Source organism: Cetorhinus maximus, chromosome 4 (genome assembly GCF_964194155.1).
Source record: "Cetorhinus maximus chromosome 4, sCetMax3.hap1.1, whole genome shotgun sequence".
In the NCBI taxonomy this organism is placed as follows: domain Eukaryota; kingdom Metazoa; phylum Chordata; class Chondrichthyes; order Lamniformes; family Cetorhinidae; genus Cetorhinus; species Cetorhinus maximus.
Window position 1 is genome coordinate 148,405,241 of NC_135882.1, and position 22,692 is coordinate 148,427,932.

Genomic DNA, 22,692 nt, shown 5'->3' on the forward strand with positions numbered 1-22,692 from the left:
AGCATAACTGCTCTTTCAAAGAGCCAGCAGAGACGAGATGGGCTCAATGGGCTCCTTTTGTGCTGTGAGATTCTAATTCTATGAAATTTTCCTTTACCAACCAGCTAGAGGCTACTTATTTTCATCTTATTATTGACACACGAACCAAAATGATATTCAAAGATTGTACATTTCAAAGCCATTTTTCTCTCAAATTACTCAGAAAAATGAGTGCTTTCTGACTATTCTCATTTATAAACACCTTTGTCTCTTTTTACCTGTTTACCTGGGTACTTTCAAGTGTGACAGAAAAGAAAGGAGGGGAAAACTCTGACTGATCTTGCACCCCGGCCCAACGGGGGATAATTACGGCATCTTTACTGGCACACTGAGATTTGCTAATTCAGTTCAAGGCAGGGATCAAACCGGAGATTGAACATGGTACCTATTCTATCAGTTCCAGATGTGAGGAACATACCAAATGTCAGAATCTCATGCAGTTGGCAGCAAACCTAAAGAAAACTTGTCAGATCTTCTAAGGCTGTGAGGACCTAGTAAATGTTCTTCCTGGCTGGCAAATTGTAGTGAAAACTCCAGAATATGCATTTATTCTTACTCCTTCATTGTTCTAAACTATCATTGCTTTCATGGTAGACATTCCACAGTCCAAGCAGCACAGAAACAATGCTACTCCATGGTCCCTCTCTACAAGTGTCAGGTTTTGCAGCATTTTTGTGTCTACGTCAGAGGGTTGTAGAAATTGATATAGAAGCGCAACAGCGTTTTTTTACAAAATAGTTACTGAATAACGTAAATTTATTTTGAACCCAGTTCCTGGCTACCCTCCATTTCTTTAGGTACTACATCAGCTTTTAAGTACCGGCTTTGGGTTTGAGCCTCGCAACACAACTCGGTCCAATTCTCATCAGAGGAGTCAACTCTGTGACATGTTTTTCTGATTCTATGGACTAAGCATAACTGTTCTTTCAAAGAGCCAGCAGAGACAAGATGGGCCGAATAGGCTCCTTTTGTGCTGTGAGATTCTAATTCTAAGAACTTTTCCTTTATCAACCAGCAAGATAGTGCCTGTTTTCATCTTATTATTGACACATGAACCAACTTGATTTTCAGAGATTGTACATTTCAAAGCCAAGATCGGTGGCAGGAGCACAGGAAGTTGATCTGGTGGTCTTATTTATATATTACCAGGTAGCAGCAGGGGCAATGCACTCACAGCCTCAGGGGCAGCTTACCGGTCACAAGGGGAAGTGAGGTTGGTTGCCTGAGATGCCAGCTGAGGGCATCAAACAAGTAAAGAGAGACAAGGGAATCATCAAGGGGAGACGGGCAGCTGACAGCAGCCACGTTTTTAATGCGGGGCCCAGAAAAGCATTCATGTTCCTTTAGGCTCCACATTTAACTTTTGAGTAGCAGCCTCCAACTGTCCATTTAAGAACCACTTGTTTGATTGCTGTGCGCCTGAGAAAACTGGCCTTTGCATGCACGGTACATGTTGTTTTAAGTTACAATCCAATTTGGCAAAGGAGCCTGAAACAGCCATTAATACCCTAACTTGCATAGGTGAAGGGCCTAATGCTTGAGACTGCTATGGGGTGCCTTAACCAAATGGCATACATTTCCGACATGGACTGAACATATGCATACCATAGCGGACCATTCAGTCCCTGATTGTGACACTGTGCAATCGAATTTCTGTGCCACTGTCTCAAATAAGTGAAATAAAGTCACTTTTTTGGATAAATTAAGGATACATTTTATTTTCTCATTTTAAGTCAAAAACGTGACATTACTCACATCAATTGGGACACTATCATATAGGCGTTTGCCAATGACTGTTTTCCCTTGAATGTTGATGTTTTCCCGTTCTTCCATTGGCAGCGTTTCAATCAGTTCGCAATCAATGTAAAGAGAGACGCTGCTCGATTGAATGCTTAGTGCCATCTTGTGCCAATTGCGGTCAAATAAGCCACTGACTTCTCGGTTTCTGAAAACAGTCCTCACGGCATCCTTCCTCAGTCCGACTGCGTTGTATTCCACAGCTTTGTTCTCCCCATCCAGTCGAATGGAAACCTGAATAACGCAAAGAAAGACATCACTGGGCATTCCAATCGTAAAGAAGCTTAAGATAAAAGCAAAACACTGCGGATGCTGGAAATCTGACACAAAAACAGAAAATGCTGGAAAAACTCAACAGATCTAACACCATCTGTGGAGAGAAAAACAGAGTTAACAATTCGAGTCCATATAACTCTTCTTCAGAGCTAAAGAGAAGTAAAAATGTGATGAAATTTATACTATTTAAGGGGGGTGGAGCAGGTGAACTGGATAAAAGACCAGTGATATGTGGGGGCAAAGGAGATATTGACAAAGATGCCATGAACAAAAGGACAAAGGGGGTGTAATGGTAGTAGTAAGGGCTAAAGGAGGTGCTGATAGTAGCATTAAGGTAAGAAAGCAGAATGTGATAATAGCAGGGCAAAGCTAAGTACTCTGAAAAGAACAACATGAACATGGGGGTGGGGTGGGGTGGGGTGGGGGGAGGGGACGATGGTGGGGAAAAAAGATTGAATGTAGGATGAAAGGTAGGGATAAAACAATGAACAAATGAATAAAAATGAAAAAGAAATAAAAATAAAAATAAGTGGATAAAAAATAAAAATAAAAATGAATATTGAAAAAAGGGGGTAACAAAGGGGGTGAGGATAGAGGAGCGAGTTCATGGTCTGAAGTTGTTGAACTCAGTGTTATGTATGGAAGCCTGTAAAGTGCCTAATTGGAAGATGAGGTGCTGTTCCTCCAGTTTGCGTTGGAAGCTTAAAATGGTTTCCGACAGTGACACTGTGATTCTATCACCACTCATCTGTCACAACATTAACTTCTCCTTAATTGGCCTGCCCACGTAAAATGGCGGCGCGGAACCGATCGGGGGCACCAATCGGGTTTGCACTTGTTCCCGTCCTGACTGATAATGGGCACTAGGTGGGGTACACCCAGGACAGAATGCCAGTCCATCACAGGGCACACACACATTAAGGGGCAATTTAACCATAAGCAAACCCACCTAACCAGCACATCTTTGGACGTTGGGAGGAAACCGGAGCACCTGGCTGAAACCCACGCAGGCACAGGGAGAACATGCAAACTCCACACAGACATACGCCCAAGGCCAAAATCAAACTCAGGTCCCTGGAGCTGTGAGGCAGCAGCGCTAACCACTGCACCACTGTGCTACCTGCTTGCAGAACTGACTGGAGTTAAAGGAGCTAATTAACAATTCATAGTTATTTAATTTTATGTTTTACCCTGCCCTTTACTATGCTCCTCATCTGAAGTCCTTCACTTACTTTGGGGCATTGTTTCACGGAAATTGACCACCCCGTTATATTTGAGTTCAGACATGGGTGTTGGCTCATTGTTTATCCATCAGTCAAGACTGACTCTGTCGCTTTTGACTGCAATGGAAATTAAAATCAGGTGGGGTTGCCCAATCCAATCCTGTCAATTTCCAGATAGGTGGATTAGATTAAAATTATATGACTAAATTAGCTTATAACTTGCATTCAGACTATAAGGGATAGTTGTGAAGAAGGAAAAGCAATATTTGTAGATTCCATCACATTACTGATAAATGGTCACGAGCATGCAGAGCTTTCATTTCCGTGGCAAGGATCAGCAGCCCTTCCCTCTCTTTAACTGTACTTTAATTTTTATATGGTTATAAAAGCTGTTTCTTTTATTATCTATTCGCTGTTTTATATCCTCTTTTGGTCCTTCATATGTCCTTTGTCACTTCCTAATTACATGTTTTGCAATCCTGAGTATCTTTGGTATTTTTAGCCCTAACTTTGTCATATGCCTCCCTTGTAAATTTCAACCTAGTTTTAATCCCTTTATTAATCCACAGAGCTCAGCCTTTCCTTTATACAAGTGCATTTGTAAAGTTCATCCGTTTGAAAGTTTTTCCATTTCTCATCTATTAATCTTCTTGCTAGAGCACCGTCAGAATTAATTTGGGCTAGATCACTTCGTATTAACGATGAACATTGCCTTTTGCCAGCCCAGCATGCTTATCTTTGTCTCTTCATTATTCTTTTCTATTCTTTCATTGAAATTGATGTTGTGGTCACTGTTTCCCAGTTGTTCTCTAGTTCTTGACTCTAATTAACTCCAACATTAGCAAACAGTGCAAATCAGACAGAGATGGAGATCCGCAGACAGATCGTCGTAGTATGTAACAGTAAGATAATCATATTAAAATTTCACCCACTTCATTTCCCAGAACTAAAGAAATATATTGATTTTGGAAGCCATCTGGGATGCATTCTAAAAACATCCCCTCTTTGATGACCTGTATTACTTTTATTCTAGTCTACCTTGGGATGGTCAAAATCTTTAATATTGTCACCCTTCTAAACTGGGATATCTCTATGATCTGTCCCCATATCACCAACTCTGTCTGATTTCAATGGATTGGTGGCCTGTAATTCATACGGGGAATTTTACCATTTCTCTCCTATTCCTTAGCTCTAGTCAGACATGGTCTAATTTAACATAATCCATCCAGGGTAAAGCAGTCTGCTTGGTTGGCACCACGGCCACAAACAGTCACTCCCTCCACCACCGATGCACACTGGCAGTAGTATGTACCATCTACAAGATGCACTGCAGGAACTCACCAAAGGTCCTTAGACAGTTCCTTCCAAACCCATGACCACTACTGTCTAGAAGGACAAGGGCAGAAGGTACATGGGAACACCACCATCTGGAAGATCCACCCCCAAGCCACTCACCATCCTGGCTTGGGAATATATCGCAGTCCCTTCACTGTCGCTGGGTCAAGATCCTGGAACTCCTTCCCTCACAGCACTGTGGGTGTACCTACACCACATGGACTGTAGCGGTTCAAGAAAGCAGGTCACCACCGCCTTCTCAAGGGCAATTAGGGATGGGCAATAAATGCTGGCCTAGCCAGTGACACCCACATGCCATGAATGAATAAAAAATAAATTCCTAAGACATCCTTACTTTCCAGAGCACAGATGGAATCCTTCACAAACACTGCTACCATAGCATCTTTCACTCTCTAAATCTCTCCAGTCCTATCCAAACCTAAGCTGAGTCTACAATATAAATAGTACATTATACCTCCCAACCCCCCACAGTTGTTAATTCTTCCACAACTACACAAGGAAGCTTACATCAATATACAATTAGAGGAAATACACACAGTGCTTATATTGTGAAGCAGTTTTAACCAACTTGTAAAAAATTAACAAGTTGTGTTGTAAAGCCATGTAGTTTTAACTAACTCGTAAAAAACTAACCATTTGTGCTATAGAGCCATATATCTCAAAACACCTTAGGTTCTGCAGCTTTAAACAGCTATTTGAGAGATATATTATTAATTTGTGCAGTGTGCTATTGATTCTATGCGCAGATTTTTACGCTCCCCCGCCATGTTTGCAGGCTGGGGGTGGGGTGGGGAGGTGTATGGTCTGTAAAATTCCTCAGATGGCCTTCCCACTAGGCTCCCGCACATCCTTGCCTCAATTGAGGCCCTTTAGTGGCCCATTAGTGACCATGTAAAGGCCGTTTCCTGCCCAGTCTTATTTTTCTGGCTTGTGTGAGGGGTCCAGTGGCAGTGGGGAGCCTGGCAAGTGACCCTACTCAGGCATCAGGTGTGGGGGAGGGGGCATCAATGGCCTCCTTTCAACTTTGGTCATCCACCCCCACAAAGTCTGGTGTCCCCTCCGCTTCTCCCAGCCTTTCCAACAACACACCCACTGCTTGCCCTCCCTTGGGCCCTACCTCCCCTCCCCTCCCCTCCCCACCCCACCCTACCCTGAGAATCCCCAACACTTACCTGCTCCTGGACACCTGGGACTTAGACTCTGGAGCTGCTTGCAGTCCCAATCCTTTCCACTGCGGCTTCTGGTGCTGCTGGGCCTAGAGAGTTGCTGGCCTATAAGGTTGGCCAGCAGCTCTCTGAAGCAACGACTTCCTCCAGACTGAGGGGTGGAAGTCCCGCCTCCAGCCAATTAACGCTCCCTTGTATTGGCAGCAATCCTCTGGCTACCGACTCGTTTGGCAGCAGGAAGGGAAACCCTGTCATCCTAAAAAACCTGGCCTATGATATTGAAGCAAATTGTTGTGTTCTACTAACTCACACTTATCCAGTTTTCCTGGCCAAATCATTTTTGAATGTAGAAGAAACATGTGACAGTATACCTGTGGAATCCCATATTTGTCGATAATTTGCCAGATGTACCAGTCTTCTCTTCGTGAAGCTTTTCGGAACTTGAATGTCGCAACAAAAGCATATTCATCAGGCAGGCCTTGAGGAAACACATCTCTGAAATAACAACAAAAAAAAGAATGAGGGCTCCTTGAATGTTCAGTCAGTTTAGGTGGTTAGTGATGGAGCATTATAGATTAAGAAGATCCCAGGTTCGATCCCCAATCTATGCTGTATTAGTTGATATAAGCAGAGTAGTACCTTATATACAAGGGAAAGAAGGCGTTTGGTTTCAACGCTATGCAAGTAGATTACATAGCCAAAATATTCTGAAAGTAATGCAACTCTTTCAAGTAACCATTTACTGCTAATATTATTTGTGGCTATTTCTGAAACTAGGTGGTCACAAACATTTCCCAAAGAGGCAGCTTGTTTTGAAGATTCATCTTGATCTGCTTCAGTCACATTTTTCAAAATTCAGGGGAGTTACAGAACTGTTCCTGCTTGTTTTTTTACATGTTCGCCAGATAGACTTAACTTCCCGGATCAGTTCCACAGCATATGGTGATCTTTTGTTTTCACTGAGCCATCAGGTACATATCTATAAATAACATACTTTTTTGATGATGGCCTCTGGCAGTCTTTTTAAGGACCGTACTGCAGTTAGGCTGCATGTAGACCATGTTCAAGGCAGCCCGATTTTTCGAAGTGGGCTTCAAACAGGCATTATTGAACGTTTCAGTGCTGAAGAGAGAAAATGTCCCCGAGGAGTCAAAGACAAAATCGGTATCTGATGTTTAATGAAAACAATGGGGTCTTGTCCACCGCTCGCGAGCCGACGAGAGCCCAGTGTTATCTTTTTTTAGGGAAGGCCTGCCACACCATGTGCAACTCAGACACTAAACAGGATCAAGGACCCTGGGGTCAAAGCACTGGATGCTGACAGTGAGCTGCCAGGCGATCAGAGGCCGACAGCTTGATTGAATAGCAGAGCCACTGGGGAAGCAGTAGCTGCTGCCGGTATGACCCACATCCAAGGCCTAGCTGGGTCCCAGGCCACAGGTGAGTGATGGCGGGAGGAGGGTGGGGGGATCACGGAGTGGGGATCGCAGGGGATGGGGGTGGGGGTGGGGGTGAGAGGGGTTGGCAGCAAGAGCAGGAGGCTGGCTCTCAGTGGCCTCTTCTTGATGCTGAGTCCTTCGATCGGGCACTGAGCGCCTGACAACAAGAGACCCACCCCTCCTCAGGAGCCCACAAGTAACTCCACGCAGGTTTGCTTGTCATGGGTTCGTGCATGGGGAGCCCCTAATACCGATGGCAGCAGGATAAGGCCCTTAAGCGGGCATTGATTGCCCACTTAAAGGCCTCAGCTGGCAGCAGGGCAGGTAGACCGTTCAAAGGCCCTCCCACCACAAACGTTATCGGCATGGAGGTGGGAAGGTGGCACCACCACCCTTCTGTCTAACTAAATGCAACTCAACCAGCAAATAGCCCAGGTGAAGCGCATGAAAAACTTCCTATTTGGCTAGTGTTAAGAAATAATAAAGGTACGATTACAATGCACAATATATTTTATAGGTCGCCAAATAGTGGGAAAGATGTAGAAGAACAAATTTACAAAGAAATTACAGAGAAGTGCAAGAATTATAGAGTAGCTTTAATGGGACACTTTAATTATGCTGATATACTCAGGGATAGTAATAGTGTAAGAAGCGAGAGAGACAAGAATTGGTAGAGAGTGTACAGGAAAATATTCTACATTATTATGTTCTCAGCCCATTAAGGAAAAGGCATTGCTCGACATGGTTTTTGGGAATGAGGTGGACCAAATGGATCAAATGTTAGTAGGGGGACACATTTAGGGGAACAGTGATCATTTTATCAAAAGGTTTAGGTTGGCAATGGAAAGGGACAGGAAATATTCAAGCTAAGAATAATGAATTGAGGGAGGGCAAACTTCAATGTAGTAAAAATGGATCTGGCCCCCATAAGTGGGAATCAAGCATTGGCAGACAGAAATAACTGAGCAATGGGGTGCCTTTAAAAAAGAGATTGTTCAGCTACAGCCAAAATACATTCCCTTGAGGGGGAAAGGTAGGGAAACAAATACAGGCCTCCCTGGATGACGAAGGAGATAGAGAGAAGCAGAAAAAGGGTGGACATGGCTGATGTATGTTGCCCAGTTGAAAACCTGGCTCAATATAGAAGGTTCAGAGAGGAATTAAAAAAAAACAAAATCAGGGAAGTAAAGAGAGAGTATGAGAAGAGACTGTCAGCTAACATAACAGGGAATACAAAGGTCATTTATAGGCACATAAATAGTAAAAGGGTGTTAAAAGGAGGAATGGAGCCAATAGTGGACCAAAAAGGGGATTTACACATAGAGACAGGGTGCATGGCTGAGGTACTAAATGAGTAATTTGCATCTGTCTTTACCAAGGAAGAAGATGCTGCCCAAATCATGGCGAAAGATGAGGTAATTGAGAAACTTCACAGGTTTAAAATTGATTAGATGGACAGCCTGTGCTTAAAGTTGATAAATCATTAGGGCCAGATGAGATGCATCTAAGGATACTGAAGGAAGTAAGGATGGAAATTGCGGGATGCCCTGGCCATAATTTTCTAATCCTCTTTAGATATAGGGACAGTGCTAAAGGACTGGAGAATGGCATATGCTGTACCCCTGTTCAAAAATGGGTGTAGGGATATACCCAGTAACTCTAGGCCAGTCAGTTTAAACTCGATAGCGGGGAAACATTTACAAATGATAAGTCAGGACAAAATTAATAGTCACAGGCAACTGCAGGTTAACTAAGGAAAGCCAACACATATTTGTTAAGGGCAAATCGGGCTTAACTAATTTGCTTGAGTTTTTTGAAGAGGTAACAAAGAGGGTGAATGAGAGTAATGAAGTTGATATGGTGTACATAGACTTGCAAAAGGCACTTGATAAGGTGTCACACAACAGACTCGTGAGTAAAGTTGAAGCTGATGGAATAAAAGGGACAGTAGCAACATGGATACAAAATTGGCTGCATTGAAGGAAACATAGAGAAGTCGTGAACAGTTTTGGATGGAAGAGTGTTTATAGTGGAGTGCCCCAGAGATCAGTGTTAGGGTACCTACTGCTCTTGATATGTATATGTAATATGTGGAATGGGTGAACAAGTGGCAGATGAAATTTAATGCAGGCAAGTGTGAAATGATTCATTTCATTTGGTAGAATGGGAGAGGTGATTTAAAACAAAGAGTAAAATTCTAAAGAGTATGCAGGAGTGGAAGGGCCTGCATTAATCATTGAAGGTGGCAGGGCAGGTTGAGAGCATGCTTAATGGGGCATATGGGATCCTGGGCGTTATAAATCAGGGAAAAGAGTACAAAAGCAAGAAAGTTATGATAAACCTGTATAAAACACTGGTTCAGCCTCAACTGGAGTATTGCGTCCAATTCTGGGAGCCACACTTTCGGAAGGATATGAGGGCATGGGAGAGCGTGCTGACAAGACTCATGAGCTGGTTCCAGGGATGAGGGACTTCAGTTATGTCGATAGATTGGAGAAACTGGGACAGCTCCTTTGAGAAGTTTGAGGGGATTCGATAGTGATATTCAAAATTATGAGCAGCCTGGACAGAGTAGATAGGGAGAAACTGTTCCCATTGGTGGAAGGAGGACAGCAGTTTAAGTTGTTTGGCAAAAGGAGCAACAGTGACATGAGGAAAAATGTTTTTATGCAGCCAGTAGTTAGGACCTGGAATGGACTGCCTAAGTGTGGTTGGGGCAGATTCAATTGTTGCTTTTAAAAGAGAATTGGATGATTATCTGAAGAGGGAAAATTTGCAGGGCCATGGGGAAAAGATGGGGGAGTGGCATGGGGTGAATTGTTCCTGTAGACAGCAGGAACAGACACAAAGGGCTGAATGGCCTCCTTCGGTGCTGTTAGCGTTCCATGATTTTATGATTTGCATATGCACAGGACCTAATACCTGTTTTCAAGATGGAACCCTCTTTTTCTGCTTTATCTAATAGGTAGGCAGAACGCTTCAGGCAATGACCATTTTGGACATTTAGGTGGCCATTTTGTGCCTGAAAAATGGGTGAGGCATGATAACAATTCTTGGCACACGTGACTTTTGGAGAAATTGTTTCTGGTAATTGGCAGAGGCCCAAGCTAATAATCCAAAGAATACGAGTTCAATCCCACAATGGCTGTTTAACAATTTGTATTCAGTTTTTTTTTAAATCTGGAAATACAAAACTGTTAACAGTAATGTACTTTAGGGATCTGGGTGTTCTTGTGCATGAAACACAAAAAGTTAGCATGCAGGTGCAACAAGTAATTAAGAAGGCAAATGGAATTTTGGCCTGTATTGCTAAGGGGTTGGAGTTTAAAAATAGGGAAGTCTTGTTACAACTGTACAGGGTGTTGGTGAGGCCGCACCTGGAGTACCGTGTACAGTTTTGGCCCCCGTATTTAAGAAAAGATATACTGGCATTGGAGGCAGTTCAAAAGAGATTCACTAGGCTGATTCCTGGGATGAAGGGGTTGACTTATCAAGAACAGCTAAACAGGTTAGGCCTTTATTCATTCGAGTTTAGAAGAATGAAGGGTGATCTTATTGAAACGTATAAGATTCTGAGGGGGCTTGTCAGGGTACATGTTGAGAAGATGCTTCCACTAGTGGGGAAATCTTGAACTAGGGGACATAGTTACAGAAATAAGGGGACACTCATTTAAAACTGAGATGCAAAGGAATTTATTCTCTCAGAGGGTAGTGAATGTCTGGAATTCTTTACCCCAGAGAGTTGTGGAGGCTAGATCACTGAAAGTATTTAAAGAGGAGGTAGATAGATTTTTGAAATATCTGGGAGTTGAGGGCTATGAGACGCTGGCACGAAAGAGGAGTTGAAGCCTGGGGCAGATCAGCCATAATCTTATTGAATGGCGAGGCAGGTTTGAGGGGCCGAATGGCTTACTCCTGCTTCTATTTCTTATGTTCGTATGTTCCTAAACCTGCTGCCCTTACTCGGCCCACCCTATAAGTGACTCATCACAACCCCACATGGATTGACTCTCAACTGCCCTCTGTGGCTTAATGAGTTGAAATTAGTATCAATATCAGGACATCTGGAGACGGGTGATAAATGCCAGCCTTGTTGTGAGTCATATCCTGAAAATGAAATGTTAAAAAAAGCACACAATAGGGTCTCTTCTCAGGTCATTCTTGAATCTGAGTGAGGTGAGAGATTGTAGCAAACATATCTGTAAATTTGGAACAGTTGCCTGTCTCAGGATGTTTATCATTCCCACTGCCAAGAAGATGTTGTGAGTTAGGACGGGGTCATGCGTAAATCTGTCAGCCAGAGATAACTGACCCTGACCAAGAAACCTTAACATGGCTAGCAGCTGTCTGAGTGGAACACTTCTCACAGTCTTCTACTGTGCATCAGATGTGTTCTTTCCAGTGCTTATGTTCTCATACATATGGACCCACAATTAAACTTGTAATTGTTTGATTCTCTAATGTATAGCAGACTTTGTGGACAGTTACAATTACCTGTAATTTAATGAATTGCTATTTTGATCTGTGAGGTAGTTGTCTGGCCAAATGGAGTTGAATGATTCAGGTTTATTTCAGGATGACACTACCTGACCCATGGACCACAGGGAGTCTTGGTGTGAGGAGACACGAGACAGCTTCACTTTAAAGTGACAGCCAGCTGCTCAGGATGCTAACTTAAGGCATAAAAACATAAGCAAAAATGCTTTAGCTGTCAGGTTGACAAGGGCAACAGTCAAAAATCATGCAAGGTCTTTCAACACCTGTTCTCAGAATGAGATGAGGAATATCTTCATGAGTTTGCCTCAGAACTCGAGCTCATTCAGTTTAATACTTTTACCTATAGTAAGAGTTTCCCCCAACAAAAAATTGTCCTTTCAGTTTATCTGTATCCTTTTGCTTTCCATTTGTGACACCTCCTGTATTAGTGATGCCAACTCTGGTTGGTGTATTCCTGGAGGTTGGATCTTATGAACTCTCACCTCTGAACTACCCTGCCCCTAAAGCCCCACCCATGGTTGCTCCATGCATTGTCACGCCAGTTGGAATGGGGACAGTCTCTTTGACCCTGATAATAACTGCAAGGTGAGGAGGGAAGGGGGAGAGGATGAGGTGGAGGGTGGTAGAACAGGGAAAATTTGCAACTGGGAAGAGTCTGAAGGAGGGTTTCCCTAAGATCCTGGCAAATTTAATGGCAGGACCAGTTTTACATTTTATCAAAAGATTTCCTGGCTGCAGCAAGCCAGATTGACAGTGGAGCAGAGGTAAGCCTGACATGGGGTGCGGGCAACATAGGGTGGAAGTCACATATCGAGAGGGGGATGGGGGAGGTGGATATCCTGGGGCATAGAGGGGGTATCGGCCCACCTCAGACATCCGATCAAATGGAGGTAACTTTGTGGGCTGGGAGGAACCACTCCTGCTGCCCCGAGCCCACAGACAAAGTGGTACTTACATAATGGAACCAGCCCTTCACACTGTCCTTCAGCAGAGGAAACCTGGCCTGCAGGTATTAAAACTAAAAGCTAAGTGACATTAGATTATTTGAAATATTTCAACCCACCTCTCAACCTGCCTCCAAAGTGGGCTGGGTTGGGTTGTGTTGGGTTGACGAGGGCAACTTCAATGCTTCTTTTCAAAAAAGTTAGAGGAACATAGGGGCACGAGTAGGCCATACAGCCCATCGAACCTGTCCCGCCATTCAATGCAATCATGGTTAATCATCCATTCAAGGGGCAGAAGTTTTAGGTTGGCATGTGGGCGCACACCTGACCAGATTGGACGCGAAATCACACGAGATAACGTCTGGCGAGCGTCGCAATGTCATCCCGCGCTCACGCGATGTTTCGGTTGATGGGCACGCGCGAGTGTCGGAAGCACGCCCGCTGGCAATTAAGAAGACAATTAAAGTTGTTAAAGTTCCAATCATCCCTGATTTTTCTTGGTCCGTCCAACCTTACGGTTGGTTGACGGGCGTATCTGCCAGGCGGACTTTGCATTTTTGATGAAACCTCATCCAAGGGCAGGATGAGGTTTCCGTTGTTAAATTTAAAAAAAATGTATAGGCAGAATTTTCACCATGTATGTGTTCAGGTTGTGATTGTGATGCTTGGTCATTTTTTTCCCGTTTTTAAAAAATCTTTACTAATTGGTTTCGAAATGTTCAGCTTCCTGAGGCAGTGCACTGTCTTCAGGGAGCTTTCATTCCGCCCGCACTTACATCAGCACCTGCCCACCTCCCGCACCCCCCACCCTGGCAACGCTGAGCATTTCATCATGGGCTTTACGCTGCCTGGCCATTAATTGGCCAGCCCGCATGAAATCGCAGTTGGGGGCCAATCATGGGAGGCGATCCGTTCCCCGGACGTTCCCGGGCCTGCCAATCGCGCCTACACACTGACCTGAAAACCCTGTCCAATGTCTTTTTCCCCACACTATCCCCACATCCCTTTACATTATTGGTATTTAAAAATCTTTCAATCTCAACTTTGAACATACTCAATGACTGAGCTTCCACAGCCCTTTGGGATAGAGAATTCCAAAACTTCACAACCCCCTGAGTAAAAAAAAACATTCTCCCCATCTCAGTCCTAAGTGGCTTCCCCTTTATTTTGAAATTGTGTCCCCTGGTTCTAGGCTCCCCTACCAGGGGAACCATTTTACCTACATCTCCCTTGTCTAGCCCTTTAAGTATTTTGTAGGTTTCAATGAGGTCACCTCTCATTCTTTGAAACTCTAGAGAATACAGGCCCAGTTTCCCCAATCTCTCTTCATAGGACAATCCCGCCATCCTAGGAACAAGTCTGGTGAACCTTTGTTGCACTTCATCTCAGGCAATACTATCCTTCCTAAGGTAAGGGGACCAAAACTGCACACAGTACTCCAGGTGCTGTCTAACCAAGGTTCTATACAATTGAAGCAAGATTCAAATCCTCTTGCAATAAAGGCCAACATGCCATTAACCTACCTAATTGCTTGCTGCACCTGCATGCTAGCTTTCGGTGACATAATTCACAAGAACACCCAAGTCCCTTTGTACATCTACACTTTCTAATCTCTTGCCATTTAAGAAATAATCTGCACATGTGTTCCTCCTACCAAAGTGGATAACCTCACATTTTTCCACATTATATTCCACCTGCCATGTTCTTGTCCACTCACTGGCCGGAATTTTCCAGTCCCTGGGGATCTTCCGGTCCTGCCGATGTGAATGGAGGTTTCAATGGCTTGCCGGCCCCGCCACGAGGTGGGGGGAGCTGGAAAACTCCAGCCACTAAGCCTGTCCAAATCTCCTTGAAGCCACTTTGCAGCTTCCTCACAACACACATTCCCAGCTAGCTTTGCGTCATCTACAAACTTCGAAATATTACATTTGGTCCCCATATACAAATCATCGATAGATATTATGAACAGCTGAGGCCCAACTATTGATCCTGGGTGTACCCAACTTGTCACAGCCTGCCAACATGAGAATGATCCGTTTATTCCTACTCTCCGTTTTCTGCCTGTTAGCCAATCCATGCCGGTATAATATGCTTCCTATCCCATGTGTTTATGATGTGATTCACTTGAATTAACATCTGCAAACATTCCAGTTGTTAATTCTGGTGTCCTTCATCTGTGGGTGAATAATTTATCTCTGTTGTGGAGTTGCCGTCACTCATTCAGAAGCACTCGCTGTTTAAACAAACTTCTTCAAAAACATTCAACAGAAATGCAGAGGCAACAAATGGCTCCAATGTTAATAACACTTTGATGATTACTTTAAAATAATAGAGAGAATATTGCTTCCAAAGAGCTTACTAAATGAAGAAGCAAAGCACAGCAAGTGTAGTTTGTTTTTCAAAATATTTATTTTAGTTATAAGGTTGTACTCTTATCAGACTTTCATAATGTTTATTTTCCAAATGCTACATTTGAGTCTCCCCATTCGAGGAGGATCTTCCTCCCTACTTGACCATTCTGTCAACATTGTGGAGAACCACATTATGGTTCCTGGGATAGCTCCTCTGCCCAAGTTTGAAATTTCTGATTGGTTTGAGGGCTGGTTCTGAAGCTTCTGGTTTTAGGAAGCTCTGCCACAGGAATTTCCTTGGATTGACCCAGTTTGAAGCCATCGATTTCCCCCACCCAACATTTGTAATGGAGCTGCTCCAACACACTCTCTGTAACTGATCCCACTGAAGTAACCTATTAGGGAAAGAACACTTACTGGAGGGTCTTTAGGTCAGCACTAAAAAGTGATGTTAAAGTCAAATAAATATTTGTTGAGTATAATTTTTTTAAATGTATAAGGTCAGCATGTCTCCCAATCTTTATTTCCACTGAAGTAATTTGCCAGTAGTATGCCAAGTATAATGGCCCATAATTCCTAGCTCTGGGGCGTCGTACCTGGGGGGTGTCCCAAAGTTGAGCTGCGGGACCCCTTATGGTGGTCTCTTACAGTCTGCTGCCACCATATACGTTGAGGGTCTTGAAATTGACCTCAAGGGATCTGTCTCTATGCTGCCTATACTAAGCAAGATATTGAGACTGAGGGTTCTGGTTGAACACAATGACATGAAGTTTATTACTAACAACTATATACAGCTCGACACAGGCCTTGATCTAGTCTGGGTCCTGACAGTTACATAGGCTGATTACTTGACCATATGCCTGACTCATAAGTTATACATAAAATCTTACTGATACAGTCACAGGCATTTCTTTCCCTAATAGGTTACTTCAGTGGGATCAGTTACAGAAAGTGTGTTGGCACAGCTCCATTACAAACGTTGGGTGGGGGAAGTTGATGGCTTCAAACTGGGTCCATCCAAGGAAATTCCTGTGGCAGGAGCTTCAGAACCAGCCCTCATACCAATCCGAAATTGCAAACTTTTGGGCAGAGAAGCCATCCCAGGAACCATAGTGTGGTTCCCCACAATGATGTTGACAGAATGATCAAGTAGGGAGGGAGGTCCTCCTTGAATGGTGAGATTGTATACAATCATGCATACATGCAGTGGTGAACATCTGCAGTAGAGGTCACAGGCAATAGTGAACATCTAACATGGAGGCTGAACCTTTTATCCTCTAGCCTTACTCAGTGATGCCATGGTAATGTCACTCTGCAGTTTGTTAAAGGTATATGTCATTGCCTGCATATTGTATGCAATTGTATGCCATGTATACAATATCACAACACGTCCCCACGCCCCCACCACCACCCCCCACCCACCACCCCCCAACTCCTGGAGGTCCCCACATAAGGATTGCATGGCAATTGCCCAGGAAGTTCAAACTTCCTTTGGGCATTTGCCCTGCAATGGGAGCCATCTGAAACTCTGATTTGCATTGCAATAGTTACCCAGAAAAAGTTAGCAGAATTAAAGCCACATTTAACTCCTGGGTAACTATAGTACTGACCCACCCTGTCCACCCATGAAATTCCCATCATCCCCTGGCCCTCCATGGGATCCACCCCCGACTACACCCCCACCTCTTGAGTACCCTCCCCACCCCAACCCCTGATTACCCTCCCTAGCTCCTACTGACCACCCATCCGCCATCTCGTCCCACTAAGCCCCCCACTGATCACCCAGCTCCCTCTACTGGCCATTCCCCAAACTGACTAGCCCACCCAACCCCCCTCCCCACTGACTATCCCCACTGATCACATCCCCACTGACCACCCAAACCCACTGACTAGCCACTGCCCCTGTCCCACCCTACCACTTTGCTCCCTCACCCCTGCCAATCCTCCCCACTTACATTATACATTTACTTTCTCCCTGGCTTCTCAAAGTGGCTGGACCTTCAAATGTACCCGCTTTATGGCAGCTAGTGACATAAAAAAGAGGGGCGAGTCTTCTTTATCTTCAACTCAGCTACCCTCGACATGGGAACTTGGGGACCCGCTGCACTGCATCTTTCTCACCTGGTCCAAGTTGAAAAGTTGAGTGAGAAAGGTGTGGCTGCATTTCAGGGTAAGTAACTAGGACCGGAGTTTCAGAGTCAGGTAGAAATGATACGAGTTCCTAACCCTAACCTAAACACTAACTGTAACCTACTCCAAAGTCTAATCCTAAATAATGACACGACAAAATATGAAAGAGATAGGCATCATTTAAACTACTTTTTTTTAAACAAAGTACATTAACACAATAATGGATTCTATTTAGTTAACCCCTTAAAGGAAGCTGAATAGGTAGATAAAGGTCTACGAAATTATTTTCCCAACTGTCAAAAGCGGTGATGCAAAAGCTCGAAGACACCAACACCATTCGAACAGGAAAATCTATATTACCCATCGTTGGCCACTTGCATTCCACAGATAACTTTCCAAGTGGATTTGAAAGGAAATTTTTATCTCTGTCTATTTTGATCCTCAATCCCATTCTTAATGAAATGTTCATCCAGTTCTTTTTAAAATGAGGCAATCAATATAATATTATCTGCTTAGTTTGGAAACTATTTACTATTTCCACTGCACTGAGCAAAGATAATGCTTCCAAACTCAAATTTTGTTAATTTTCTATGCATGTCCTCCATACCTGTCAGTACAGGTTAGATGGGTCAAATGAAGACGAGGTGCTAGTCAGTTAAATGACATTTGACCTGGCGCTAAGAAATAAAAAGAAGTTTATAAATAGAAAAATAAATTTATCAAACTCTAATGCTTTCAATGTTTCTTTAAGACACAATGAGTATAGGATTATAAACTGTTTTCTTCCACTGCATGTTGAGCTCCATGTGTCAACTTTAATCCTATTCATTTGTTCTAAAAGACACAAAAGAGCCTTCAAGCCTTTCATTTCTGAACGAGCAAATTAGAGCACATTAGAATTATAATCCTTACTGTGCTTCAGGCCTTTAGATGCTGCAGACAGATTGTATCTGCAGTGACAGATTAAATACAGCCAGTAAATGGACATACGCTGCCTCATTAAACATGTAGGCAACAAATCTTCACAAACATTCGGCTGAATAATAGGGTTGGTAGGGGGTGGACGGCACATCACCCTTCAGAAACCACATCGATGACCGACTCCATGCCCAGCAGCTTGGCAGAAATAAAGCGCTCATTAACCAGGGCTGAGTGGGATTTCCACCCAAATCCTGCCCTTTGGAGCTGCTGGCCAATCTGGTTGGCCAACAACTCCATCATTCCTGGCAGCGTCAGTAGCAGCTGTCGGGACTGCAGCTGAAGTGAGGAGCCCAAGGCCTAAGATCCCCAGAGTGGGTAAATCCAGGGTCTTGAGCTAGGAGGGTTTGGGAGCAGTGGGGACAGGAGTGCTTGGGGGGAGGGGGGTGGATTTAAGAGAGGGAGCGAGTAGGAATGAAGTCGGGGGAGGTTCAGTTTAAGGGGGGGCTGCACCACGATCGGCACAGGGCAGCCCCCAAACAGCGACTCCCCCCTTTGTTCCCACACTTTAACCATTTGAGGTTAAAAATCGGGCATCCCACTCCCACCCTGCTGTCCCTGCCAAATGTATTACGGCGTATAATCCTTACTGTGCTTCAGGCCTTTAGATGCTGCAGATAGATTGTATCTGCAGTGACAGATTAAACACAGCCAGTAAATGGACATACGCTGTCTCCTTAAACATGCGGGCAACAAATCTGCACAAACATTCGGTTGAATAATAGGGTTGGTGGGCGGATGGCACACCGCCCTTCAGAAACCACATCGATGACTGACTCTATGCCCAGCAGCTTGGCAGAAATAAAGCACTGCAGCGCTCATTAACCAGGGCTGAGTGAGACTTCCACCCAAATCTGTATTATTGGGGTCAATAGGCTCAATAGCAAGCCTAATTAACCCTTAATTGGACATTTTAATGTGGCAGGTGGGCTGCTGATTTTGGCACTCACCCCCCACCCCTCCATTATTATGGGAATCAGCTCCAGGGTGGTGGGATGGGCACCTAATCTATTTTATGTTCCCCCCCCGCTCCCCGACCCAACACAAGAAACACGCCTTCTGTGGGCCCGTGAAATTCAGCCATTGTGTTTCACACATCGGTTTTGGTTCCCCCATCCTCAGCAGCTTAGAATGAGTTTTCTTTTCTGAGGTTTGTCTTCATTATATTGAGAGATGATAGTGTTAAGGGATGTGCTTTTTCTTTATTTTGGATATTCAGTTCAGCGCCAAGTAAGTACCTGATAAGGGTTAGGGATGCACAGACTTGGAATAAAACTTTGACCTATTTGGCCTTGCCATGGTTAAAGAAAACAATACTACAGGAGTCCACAAAATGCACCTTGTGGGTCACATGTAACACCTGACCACTTACAGCCCTTGGAGTTCAGCCAACTCATGCTTCTTATGCTTATATTTCTTATTTTTGGTTTGTTTTGTTTGAATTTTAGACTATAAAATAACTTCTCAAAGAAAGACTTGCTTATATAGTGCTTTTCACATCCATTGGACATTCTAATGTGCTTTACAGCCTATGAAATGTACAGTAAAGGGTTAACTCTAATGATAGCTACTGAGCATGTGTGTAAGGAGCTATGTCACAATGTTGTCACTCACTGAGAGGAGATGAGCGTGAAGCATCTTAAAGAGTAGCTCCAGCCATGCCTTGTTTTATTTAACCTTTGTAAATAGTTAGCATGTAAACAAATGTTTCTGAACAAAAGACCATTGCCTCCAGCAAAAGGTTGGGCCTATACTCACTGGAGTTTACAAGGAAAAGTGATCTTATTGAAACATATAAGATTTTTTTCTTTATTCGTTCATGGGACGTAGGAATCACTGGTTAGGCCAGCATTTATTGACCATCCTTAATTGCCCTTGAGAAGGTGGCGGTGTGCTGCCTTCTTGAACCGCTGTAGTCCATTTGTTGCAGGAACACCCATAAATTGTTAGGAAGGGAGTTCCAGGATTTTGATCCAGCGACAGTGGAAAGGGCTAAATGCTGAAAGGATATTTACCCTCGTAGGGAAATCCAGAACTAGAGGGCACAATTTAAAAATCTTACATTTAAGACCAAGATGAGGAGTGATTTTTTTTCTCTCACAGAGCTGTTAATCAATGAAATTCTTTCCCCGAGAGCAGTTGAAGTGAGATCATTGAATATATTCAAGACTGAGTTAGACAGGTCTTTGGCCTACGGGAGAGTCAAAGGTTATAGGGTGCAGGCAGGAAAGTGGAGGTAAATCCCCAATCAGATCAGCCATGATCTTATCGAATGGCAGAGCAGGCTTGAGGCGCCAAGTGGCCTACTCCTATTTCTTATGTCCTCATGCTGATGTTGATTGAGGGATAAATATTGGCCAGAACACCAGCTCTCTCTAATACAGAGAATGCAATGGATATTGTCTACATGGACTTTAAGGAAGTACTTGACAAAGTAGCACATAAAAGGTTGGTTAACAAAATTAAGGCACATGGAAAAGAGTCAGTATCAGCTTGGATAAAAAGAAATGCATGAGGGCAGAAAACAACGAGTCATGGTAAATTGTTGTTTATTAGACTGGGGGATGGTAGGCAGTGGTATTCCACAAAGGTCAGTGCTAGGATCACTGCTTTTTTGATATATAGAAACGTCTTGGATATTGGAATACAGGGCAAGATTTCAAATTTGCTGATGATACCAAACTTGGAGGAGTGGCAAATGATAATGATGACACCAACGGACTGCAACATGATATAGATAGACCAGCAGAATGTGCAGGCAAGTGGCAACTGAAATTTAATACAGAGAACTGTGAGGTAATGTATTTTGGCAGAAGGGATAGGGTGAGACATATAGACTTAATAGCACTGTGCTAAATAGTACGCAGGACAGAGGGACCTGGGGGTTCATGTGCATAGATCTTTGAAGGTGACAAGACATAGTGAGAGAATAGTTACCAAAGTATATCTTGGGCTTCATTAATAGAGGTACTAAATAAATAGCAGAACATTGATACTGAACCATTATAATGCTCTGATTAGGCCACAACTAGAGTTATGAATCTTTGGAATTCTCTACCCAAGAAGATTGTGGATGCTCCATCGTTGAATATATTTAAGGCTGGGATAGACAGATTTTTGGTCTCTCAGGGAATTAAGGGATATGAGGAGCAGGCAGGAAAATGGAACTGAAACCCAAGATCAGCCATGGTCATAATGAATGGCGAAACAGGTTCAAAAAGCATATGGTCTACTCCTGCCCTTATTTCTTGTGCTCTTATGCTCACTTCTGGTCACTACACTGTGAGAAGGATGTGAGGGCAATTAAGAGGGTGAAGAGGAGATTTATCTGGATACTTCCAGGGATGAGGGATGTTAGCTAGTTAGGTTAGAGGAGCTGGGATTGTTCTCCCTGGAGCAAAGGAGTTTGAGAATGTAATGGAGATGTAAAAGATTGACAAGTTTAGATAAGTTAGGCAAAGGAAAGCTGTTTTTAGTTGATCTTTCAAAGACTAGGGGAGACTGATTTAAAGTTTTGGGCAAGAGATGCGGGGGAATGTGAGGAAGAACTTTTTTATGCAGTAAGCAGTAATAGCTTGGAACTCACTGCCTAGAAGGGTGGTGGAATTGGAGGTGATGAATGACTTCAAAAGGAAATTGATCTGTATGCTTTTTTAACTACTCTCTCCATATGTCCTGGCATCTTCAAAGGTCTATGACCCTCCCACGTCACTCTGTCCCAGTACAACACAAAGATGTGTTTTATTAACAACTTGATATATGTGTCAGTTAATGAGAGTTATGAATATGTAAGCACCTTGGATATCTCACTATGTTAACAGCACTATAGAAATACAAAGAGTTGTTGTTTTATTGAATTTTGTATGAGACTCCATGGTATGAACCTACATGGGGACAGGAAACCTGGACATCTTTGCTATAGTAAATGCTTCTTTCACCAAAACAATGTTCATTCCCCTCTTGAATTTGATAACACCATCTTACTTTGCTGCTTCCTGGGTAGTCTGTTCCGTACATTCAACACCCCTGAATGTAGTTAAATCTAAGATGCATAATTAGAGCCAAAGTAAAATTCTCTTTACTCTGCCAACAATATACCTCAGGAACTAAATTTCCCACACTACGCATATCATGACTTCTCCAAGTAAAACTGTCCATTTAGTTTCAATTATTGAACAATTGGGGACAGATTTCTGCTGGGGATTCCTAGAGCTGGTTTCAGAGGTGCGCAAACCAATTATAGGGCTCTCACAGCCCACAATCAAAGGAGATTTTCATCCAATCATCTGAGTGACTGGTCAAAGATTTAAAAGGCCAGTGTCCAGCTCAAGTTGTAACCCACACTTCCTCCAACTTTTCCTTTTTAAAGATATTTTACAGTATCCTCTACCAAAAGACAATCTCTTGTTGAGACTTTTCACCTTTGCCACATCAGGACCAGATGCTGAAAAGTGTGTTAAACTTTTCTTCTGATTCCCCCGCAAGGGGAGATGTCT

General features: G+C 43.5%; 1 protein-coding gene across 1 annotated transcript in view; it reads right to left on the bottom strand.

The window, feature by feature from the left end:
• Positions 1 to 22,692, bottom strand: part of LOC144680102 (collagen alpha-1(XXII) chain-like) — a 169,111-nt gene that overhangs the window by 94,114 nt on the left and 52,305 nt on the right. Inside the window, exons 4-5 of the mRNA XM_078541248.1 lie at positions 6,229 to 6,352; positions 1,795 to 2,070 (exon numbers count right to left, since the gene is read on the bottom strand). Of these exons, the coding sequence (XP_078397374.1) occupies positions 1,795 to 2,070; positions 6,229 to 6,352 (400 nt within the window). The remainder of the gene's footprint in view (positions 1 to 1,794; positions 2,071 to 6,228; positions 6,353 to 22,692) is intronic.